Below are 10,386 nucleotides of genomic sequence, written 5' to 3'. Positions count from 1 at the left end.
TGAAGATGATAATAAGGGTGAGGATGAGGGTGAGGGTTAGCGTGAGGAGGATGAGGAGGGTAAGGACAAGGGTGAGTCTGTCAGTGTCTTTGTCCTCTAATGAATGACTGAACGACCACAAACAGAACTTTTGACGGTTTTCCTCGTGCTGATCTTCAGCTCCGCCTCCAGACGAGTCACGTGACCTTCCACCGCTTCGGCGGCTGTAAGAAGAAACAGCAGGAAGCAGGTTTCCTGAGTCGTCCGGCTGCTGTTTCCTGTCGGCATAATCTGCAATTGTTGTCTTCAAGGCCGCACAAACACTCACAAACAAGAGATGGAGGGACGCCGTAAACAACATGATCAGAGTTCCACTGAGCTGCACCACGTTTAACTGGCAGAAAGCCTGCGTGGACGAATGCAGAGAACATGAAAGGAACCTTCACTGAACGTTCATGTTGGCGCTCCAGAACATTTCAAAGGTCATCAGTCAGGAGTCAGTGAGGCCTTTTGGATTCCAGAGGCTCTGAACAGACTTCCTGTTGTGGTCATGTGATCGAGCTTCACGCTGCCTTCAGGCTCCACATGTTAAACTTATGACTTTAATACTGAAATGAATTTGTATTTGTGTGCTTGTTGGATTTGTTTTGTTGGTGTGAACCTGTGAGAGCTGCAGAGAAGAAGAATGTTTTTTATTTGTGAAGGTTTTATTTGAGTTTAACCCAAATCGATCCGTTAGCTCCCTGATGAGGCTTTCTGAGACCTGGACTGCAGGAAGGAAGACCAGGGTGAAGAGAAACGCAAGCACAAGCAGTCTGGGTGGTTTATTGAACAATATGCAGACAGTCAGTCGCAGGTTATCGGGCAGATCTGCAGGAAACAGAAGAGAACAAATAAAACAGCCGCTGAAGGATCGTTGGGCTCCTCTGTAACTCTGGAAGGCGTCACGTTGGAGTTCAGCGCTACATAAATGAGGTCAAAGGTTCTGATTGTGTCGTAAGCAGACCTCCTCATAACCAGTCATTTGACACAAACTGAACAACCGGCAGCTGCCTTTTGTCTCGCGTTGCATTATCCTCCCTACTGAGATAAAGAAGCTCCTGTTCCATGCGGTGATGTGTCTCAGTGTCTCATTACTTCTATTCTCACAAGAAGTCAACAAACGTCACGAATGACCAGAGGGTTGGTCTCCATTCAGGTCCCTTCGAGATCAGATTTTAACCACCAACAACCCTGAAAAGAAAACCACATTAATGAACCGTCTGCAAACACTGGTGGAGTTAAAACCGTTCAGTGTGAATTAAGAGCATGAAGTGATGAAGGCCTTCCTTCACAGAGCAGATCTGATCATTTAAGTGCTGCGTTCAGGTCTGGTGAAGGTTTGCTCGATGAAAACACGTGTGACAGCTTTCAGTAGATAAGAGCGTCAGATTTCTCCTTTACAAAGAAATGATTCAAACAGTCATCTTCTACTGAGACAGCTGCAGGAAGACACCTGTTTTTTTATTTTATTTTTTTAAGAGAACATGTTTTAGCGCCTGAATTATTTATTTATTTTTTATGAATCTTGCTGGACTAGTTTTATACGGCGCCCCAGAAGGGACATGGAGAAAGAGAAAAAAAAAAAACAGGGACAGGAAGTCACATCAGTCTCATTGGACGTTGTGTCTTGCGCTAAGCACTTCTTGAATGTCTTTATGTTTTAGGCCGATTTCAAAATAAAACTCAATAAAACTCTGGTTCAGGTGGGTGTCCTCCACTGCTGCTTCTCCATACGGCCAAAGAGACTCAGAAGTATATGTACCTGTAGTTTTGTGAGATCCCAAGATAGTTTTGCGAAATCTCACAAAAGATACCTCTGTTTGTTTGTTTGTTTTTTCCCCCCTCTCCCTGTTTTTGTTCTTTCTCCATGTCCCTTCTGGGGCTCCGTAGTTTTACAATTTGGCAGATTCATGACAATAATTTTTTTTTTTTTAACGTAGTTTTTTCTTATTTTGTCCCCACATGTTTCTCAGCTGATTTCACTGCTACAGTCCATCCAGCATCTCTTCACCCTTCATTCTCTGGAGGGCATCAGGGGGCGGAGTCTATCCCAGCTGACTGAAGGTACCTGGACAGGTAACCAGTCCATCACAGAGACTCACTGTCACACCCACACACGGTTTGGAGCCACCAGTTCACCTCATGCATGTGTTTGGACTGAGGGAAGAAGCTGGAGAACCCAGCAAGGAGAACATGCAAACAGACAAATGACATGTGGGCGTGTCCGCGGCCAGGTGGGCGTGCCCGCACACTGTGGGCGGAGCCTCAGGACGCAGCAGCCGGAGCTCAGAGCAGAAGACGCGGATCGCAGGATGACCGAGCTGGGCAAAGACAGGGACGGAGGAGGCGGAACAGCCGGCAGCAGGAAGGAGAAGGACCAGGTATGACAGACGGGTCTGTGGGTGCACAGTGTGGGAACCCGGTGGTTCGGTTCTGGAGACTTTTAGACGCTTAGATCCCGAGTTTGCTTGTGAAGATGTTGAAGCGCGCCTCAGACTGACGGAGGTTCACACTGAGGAGATTCTTTCACTCTGTCCTGCTTTTCTTTGCAATAGATGCACTGAAGTCAAATACAGCAGCAAAAAAAACAATCTGTTCCGTCAGGAGACTTTTCTGCAGCTCCACATCTGCTTCAGATTAACGTCAGCACTAAAAAAAAACAAAAAACTAACATAACTTTACAATATTTATTTAATCTACTTATTTTTTATTTTTTTTGTATTTCATAGACATGCTTTAGGGTCGTTTAGAGACACATGTTTACTTCAGTGGGAGCATGTTGGATGTTAAAGTCCTGATGCTGCTGATGAACTTCAGACTGCAGAAGTTTACAGAAATAAAACTATATTCAACATCTGTGGACAGTTTAAACTTTATAAGGAATTTAAAAACACACGACTCAGCATACGTGAAGAATAAGTGGTGATGAAGCAGGTGTGGAGTGACTCCAACCAGCCACAAGTGTCTCTGGTTGCAGGTTGTGCTGGTTTCAGGTGATCTGGTCCTGGTTTCAGTCCACAGACTGGGTGAGGTGTACAGGATCCATCTACAGGATAAAGGCGTGTATAGAAAATAGATGGAATATGATCCTGCAGCAGTTTGTAGACATGCTGTTGGTCTAATATCTGCTCCGTATTGACGCCCGGTGCAGGTAAAACCGCACACACTCCGCAAAGAAAAACAGGGTTTGTTTAATCAGCTCGACTCTAACAAACCTTCATCTATGTGTAAAAGTCCTGCACAAGCTTTAGCTGTGCTCTAAATTTGCATATAATACACGATTGTGATCAGATAGCCTGAGCAATACACAGGAATGTGGTTCGTGCTGTTTTAAAATCACTGCTGCAACATGAATCCAGCTGTCAGGGTTCAGTCACTGAGAATCGTCATGTCACGTAAAATAGTCGTAATGATGTGAGTCCAAAGTGGGCAGTTTGTCCTGATCTGGATTTAGTGAATGCTGCTTTGAGAGTCAGTAAACGTGAAAGTTTCTGCTGCGTTTCTGGGAAAAGCCTTCAGGCCTCTTGTGACTGTTTGTTGTCTGTGAGGATAATTATTCCCAGCTGCTTTAAACTCTGTTTTCATGATAACAAATGGAGCCTGGCGTTCTCTAGAAACCCTCTCCTCTGTGCCTCCGACCAAGAGAAAGAAAAGCGACAGGTTTTTGGTTATTTTGTTCACATTGACGCCGCTGCAATCTGACCCTCATTAAATCTGGTTTCATGTCACCTGGTTAAACGAGTCGATCTGCTTTGTTAACAAACACTGATTAAAGGATATAACAGACCTTCTTTACAGCAGGCGTGTTGGCCTGTCACAGCAGGAAAATGGGTGTAAAATGGATGAATTCCATTCAGTTGATCAGATTCCAGTTCCCTGCTATTGTCCAAACTGGGTTGCTCACATCCTTTACTGGGACACACTGGATCTGAGTCTTCATCATAACAAACTGTGGGGCGTGAAAATGTCTAAATGGTGAGAAAATGAAGACGGATGAGAAATGTGTCAGTTATCTTTATGTAACTACTGCTTACCAAACCTTAATCCTAAACTAGTTTTATTCCTAAACTAATTTTAATCCCAAACTAACCTTAATCCTGAACTGACCTGGGCGTCCCTACAGCTCACCTCGCTGAGCGGGCCACCCATGAACAGGGGCTGTAGTTCCCGTCGTGGGTTCGACTTCCCTCACAACCCTTTGCTGCAGGTCCCTCCCCGTTCTTCTCTCCTCTCTCTACTGCCCGAAATAAAGACATAAAGCCCCCCATAAATAAATAAACAGATAAATATCAATCATACTCTAACCTAAAGCTAAACTAACCTTTATCCTAAACTTACCGTAACCTAAACTAACATTAGCACCTTAGTCCTTGGTGGAGGACAGCTGGTGGATGGCGTGGAGTGAAAAGGTTGAGCTGAAGGCTGAGAACATGGATCTCTGGAGCTCAGGTGACCTGAGTTAGTAGAAGACAGGTGGGTTTATCCTGGAGAATCTAACCGGGAAGATCTAACCGGGAAGATCTAACCAGGAAGATCTAACCAGGAGGATCTAACCAGAAAGATCTAACTAACCAGGAGGATCTAACCAGGAATATCTAACTAGGAGGATCTAACCAGAAAGATCTAACTAACTAGGAGGATCTAACCGGGAAGATCTAACCAGGTGGATCTAACTAACCAGGAGGATCTAACTCAGAAGATCTTATCAGGAGGATGCAACTAGGAAAACATAACTGACCAGAAGGATCTAGCTAACCAGGATGACCTTACCAGGAAGATCTATCTAACCTGGGGGATCTAACCTAAAGGATCTAACTAGACCAGGTGGATCTAACCAGGATGATCTATCTAACCTGGGGGATCTAACTAACCAGATGGATCCAACCAGGAGGATCTAACCTGGAGGATGTCACCAGGAGCATCTAACTTACCAGATGGATCCAATCAGGAGGATCTAACCTGGAGGATCTCACCAGGAGCATCTAACTTACCAGGTGGATCTAACTAATGAGGAGGATCTAACCAGGTGGATCTAACTGACCGGGTGGCTCTAACTGAGCAGGTGGATCTAACCAGGATGATCTAACTTACCAGGAAGTTCTAAGCTGGTAGTTAGGTTAGTAGGAATCTCTCTCCAGAGACTTTCTGTAGCTGGACTGAAGGAGTGAGATTGTCAGGAGGTTCTTCTGTGAGTTATTCAAGGATTCAAGGATTATTTAAACCTCAGTAGAGTCTGTAAGTTGGTTTGTCCCATAAATGTCCCAGTAGGTCGTTAATGGAGGAAACCTGGTTAGTTCAGGCGTGACGGTGGATTCTGGAGGTCGTGGTAATTACGATGTTGATGATGATGATGATGATGGAGGTCAGACGACTTTACAATCGAGACACAAAGTCAGATTTAGTTACAGGTCTGGTGGCGGATAAAAGGAAGAACCTCCTTCTGGAACGTGTGTCGGAAGCTTCTTTGACGTGAAAGGTTTTTCTTCAGCTCCGTCAGATTGTTGCTGCAGACTAGAACGTCCTAGAACGAAGACTCGCCGCAAACAGCCCCCCAGCGATCGGCGGCAGACAGGTGGAACCGGTCCTCGGTCACATTGGATTACGTTTCAATTCAATTGCTTCATCTTGTGGCAACAAGTTTCAGGTTGAAGAAAAAAAAAAAAAAGAGCTTTTATGAGACGTTTGAATTCAACCGTCCTGCAGATTTATTGTTTGCCACCTAATCACAGGTTGTGTCCTGCGTTCTCCCTCTCCTCAGTCGTGCTGCAGCTTGAATCCCTCTCTGCTCATTCCGCACATTTCTGTCATTCTTCTCTTCGCTTTCATCTCGAATCGGCTGCAACACTTCGCTTCATCTCCGCGCTTTTTGTTTCAAACAGCTGATCCCTGCTGGCTGCTGTTCCTTTAATCCGTTCTGTGTGACCAGAGAATGCAGGAAACCACAGTCCCGCTCTCCTTTTCCATCCGTCTGCAGCATCGTTTCATCTACGCTGAGGTTTTTTAAAAACTTTACTTAAAAGACCCAGAGATTGTTAGCGTAAAGGCTCCACATGCACACGAGAGAAACGCTGAAAAGGAAAATTTGTAGCAAAGAAATGTGCGTTGATGACTTTGGCTTCTCACAATTAAATGACATGTTTGGTCAGAAGGAGGTCGTCTGCTTTCACATTTCAGACTTGACCTTTGGATTCATGTTATTATTCTGTTTTATCGTTGGGTTTTCTCTCATTGTGGTGTTAGACGTCCTCCTTTGAGTTGACGTTTGTTGGCGTGAGAACCACCTACACATGCAGCTAAATAGGATTTTCTCTAAACTACCAGTGTGAATGGGACCAACCAAGCCTGATTTACTGTTTCTTTGAGTTCAGTTAACTAGAGTCTGATCCGAAGTCCATCGATCAGAACCACTGACCTGCAGTCATGTGGATGTTCTGCCTAAACACTGCTGCAGGCCTAGTGCTCAGGTGGTTTTAATGTTCTGGCTGATAGGTGACGGCTTCATGCTCGGATGGTTTCTGGCAGCTGACTGGTGGAAAACTTGAGCATTTCGCAGCAGCAGCAGCAGCAGACACTCCTCGTGCCAGAACCCACAGATCTGAAAGTGGACAGTCAAATAAAAAGAGCACACAAATAGACAGAGGCTGGTAGCGCAGAGTGAAACAGGTCAGATAGCTGTTAGAGCTCAGCTTTGACCTGCTGTGCTGCAAGCAGATACACGTCCAATCTGACTTTGTGTATTTTATAACCGTACAGTATTTATGTTCTTTATACTCGACAAACACGGCGCTGCTCGCAGAAAACGCTGGAGCCTCGGGGCCAAGAGGGGAGAGGCAGCTACATACCAATACAGTTAATTAAAAACAGTTCAGGATTGTTGTCACGCAGAAATCGACGCGTGCTTTTCCAGGTCAGGAAGTCTGTTGCGCATTAAATTGGAGCACGGCGAATAAATCAGTGAATTAAAACAGCTGGCAGTTCTCGATCGTCTTGAGGTCTGGCAACGAGACGTCTCTTCTCCAGATACGAAGAGCTTCATATGTGAGAACGTGAAGTTATGAGGCAGCTGGAAGAGGAAGTCTTTCCAAACTCTCCAGATTTTTGGTTCATTCTTCACATTTCTGTGTTCTTACGCTGCTGACAAGCTGTTTTCTTGTTCGCAGAGCTGGATTCCAAAGATCATCAAGAAGCGAGTGTGCACCACCTTCGTCGAAGACTCTTTCAGGTAATCTTTTATAGAATTAAAAATAAATAAATAAATAAAATGTCCTTTATTAGTCAGACAAGGGGACGTTTGCAGCATCACAAGAAGAAAAACAAGAAAACACAACTATAAATTAAAGGGGTGAAGTATGTACACTATATACACAATATAAATAAGAATAACAGAAGAACACAAGAGTACTGAGAACACAAATTTAAGAATATTTACATGAATGAATTGTACTTGGATGGACGTACTCTGTTGTGTTACAGTGCACAATATACATAACAAACAATAAAAACAGCGAAATATTCACATTAATATCAGTGATATTGATAATGTGCTAAAGGTTTTGGACACACTTCTGTCAGAGTGAACTGCATGTGAGGCGTTCAGGGACCGTCTGTAAATTGTCAATCACTCAATCAGATTTTATTTCTGTAGCACTTTTCATACAAACAGAAATGAAACACATTACAGAACATAAAAATACAATAAAACAATACAAACAGCCCCCACAGTCAAGTTATCAATAAAAGGATTCTGAGACACTAGAATTAAAGAACTGAGGAAACACCAGATAAGATAAAATAAGCGAGATAAATAAATAAACAAAATAAGGTACTTGTTATTAAAAGATATAGAAATAAAGTGAAGAATTGTAAAAACAGAATAAGAAATGATAAAAACAAAGTAATAAACAGTACAATAAAAAGACTAACATATGTAGACAGGTGACCAAATACAGAACTCAACAAATAAAATGGGTTTAAAATAAATAAAAACTAGTAAATATATAAAATCTGATCAAATCAGTCAAAAGCCTGACTAAAAAGGTAGGCCTTCAAATTCTAGATGTCTGTCGTATGAAGAGTCTCACCTCGATTTAAAGGAGTGATATCAGACAGGTAAAGACTGGTGACCAAATTAATATATTTTCTGATTAAAATATGTTCAGTCTTTACATCAATGCAAAAAAGCACAATTAAGACAACCGCTATCGACTATATCGGTTCCTGAAATGCACTCAAAGCTACGTGCAGCTGCTTGAATAGATTCCTGTTGCACTGTTTTATAGTAGTTCACCATGCCAATATGGTCAATATGTTGGACATCACATCATTACCACGAGCATAACCGAGACTAAGGAAGCATAAACACTGAATTCATCAAGTAGTTCCATACGTGAGGGGTCCCTGGTTTTATTTCTGGGGTCTTTGGTAGAAGGAAGCCCAGTGATCTAAAAAAAAATGCTGTAGAAGTTGATTCTGAGTGGTTTATCTCCCACGTATCAACTTATATATAACACACCGGGATGTTTTCTGGGGTCATCGGGTGTTTTTGGGTCAGACATACAGCTGGGGTTCATCTAAGCCCGGTGTTGTTGTACATTAATCGTAGCAACTGCTTGAGTTCCTTGAAGACGTTCCACCTCTCATCTGAGAGGCTTCATCAGTTCTGACTGACTAGTTGGATATTGATATCCTTAAGGAGCCATTAACAGTTCAGTTTCAATTGGGGGTTGTTACTCCTCCCCCTCGTTATGTGAGCATTAAGGTTGAAACGTAGATGATTCCTGTAGTCTGCAAGTTATCTGAAAGTTCTTTCGTACTTCTGCACCAGTCGAAGGGCGTTCTTCCCAAAGTGTGTAGCAACATGTCTGTGAAGATTCTCAGTCATCCAGGTCATGCTTATTCTCGTAGATTAGTCGTAGCAAATGAATAGCAATTGAAACCGAAACTCAGGTGTTAGTGTCTCCTTCAGGATATCAGTATCTGGATCTCCCAACTAGTCAGTCAGAACTGATGAAGCCTCTTGGATTAGAGGAGAAACGTCTTCAAGGAACTCAAGCAAGTCCAGTTGCTACGATTAAACTACGAGCATAACCATGACCTGGAGGACTGAGATTTTTCACAGACTAAGCCCGGTGTGCTTCCAGGTAGCGCTACGACACTCAGGTGTTCTGGTCTGCAGCCATCTTGCGGCAACTTCTGGCATCTTCAACTCGGCTAGCATACTTCCTCTTTCCTGGTCTCCTCCCTCTGGTCCCGGAGTGAGATCAGCGTCTGGCCTCCGCGGTGTTGTAGCAGGTCATCGCTAGCTAGAGGAGGTGATGTGAGCTCCTCCTGAGGACAGCTGTGGTTTCTTGTGCTGCTGGAAGGGGTTAGTCCCACTGATCATGTGTTCCAGCTTGGCCCCCTTGAATTCCTCATTCAGGCTGCTGATGGGGAGCTGCAGCCTGTCGGTGCTTCTTACCTTTTTGTCCTGACTTGTCTACAGCTGGCAACAAGGCAGTTTACTGTAACCCACATGTTCTGGTCCTTTGGAATGCGGAATACCTCCAGGGGTTAGAGTTTGGTCACCTTGTTTTACTTTATCTGCACGAGATGGCGTTCGATGTTCAAGATTGCTGTGATGTGTGTCCTATAAGCAGAGATCAGTCAGTAGCCCGACATGTTAAATCATTTATTTCAACTTCAACAGTTCTGCTGCAGCCAAAACCAGTTTTGTAAACATTTCTGCATTCTTGTATTTCATTTATACTTTGTTTGGTACAGGTCATGTTTGTCATGTGTTATGACATTATTCTCGGTGGATGTGTGGGGAGACGCTACCTGATGATAAACTGATGAAACCTTTAGAAGTAATTTTACGTCCAGTGTCATAGTTTTGTTGTGTGCAAAGCTCAGAGTTAGTTTTGAGGAGGTTTTTGGATGTTGCGTGTACATTTTTACTCTTTAAAATCTGTTTTTAAATTGCCAGCAGTTGATGAACAGAACACATGACAGACGTGTTTGCTCGCTGTAAACAATTAAATGTGAAGTAAAAATTAAATGATTTCCTCAAATACCTGAAAAGGCATCTGAGTCATTGTGGACCACAGAATGACGGGATGTTGTGGGTTTGTGTTTGCCGTGTTGTGTGTCAGTAATGGAGGATACTGTCAGTGTGGTGGCGTCCGCGATGCTCACGACTCCGTGGCCACCGTGGACTTCTTCGGAGCAGCGATCGTCACCCAGTGGGACAGTAAGCAGCATTCATCGGAGAGTCCCACCGATGCCTTCGGAGAGCTCGAGTTCGCCGGAGCTGGACGGAGACACAGTAATGTGAGTTACACTGCTGCACACACACCAACACACACACAGACACACACACACATAAAT

At 43.7% G+C, this 10,386-nt stretch overlaps 1 protein-coding gene across 1 annotated transcript in view; it reads left to right on the top strand.

Moving 5' to 3' along the window:
* Positions 1-2,308: 2,308 nt before the first annotated feature.
* Positions 2,309-10,386, top strand: part of trpm4a (transient receptor potential cation channel, subfamily M, member 4a) — a 27,046-nt gene continuing 18,968 nt past the window's right edge. Inside the window, exons 1-3 of the mRNA XM_008290221.1 lie at positions 2,309-2,402; positions 7,182-7,243; positions 10,152-10,329. Coding sequence (XP_008288443.1) covers positions 2,334-2,402; positions 7,182-7,243; positions 10,152-10,329 — 309 coding nt within the window. The 5' untranslated portion in view covers positions 2,309-2,333. The remainder of the gene's footprint in view (positions 2,403-7,181; positions 7,244-10,151; positions 10,330-10,386) is intronic.

The sequence above is a fragment of the Stegastes partitus genome, unplaced genomic scaffold (genome assembly GCF_000690725.1).
Source record: "Stegastes partitus isolate 25-593 unplaced genomic scaffold, Stegastes_partitus-1.0.2 Scaffold660, whole genome shotgun sequence".
Lineage (NCBI taxonomy): Eukaryota > Metazoa > Chordata > Actinopteri > Pomacentridae > Stegastes > Stegastes partitus.
The sequence above is the reverse complement of the archived record's forward strand: the minus strand, read 5'-3'. Positions and strand labels throughout refer to the sequence as shown.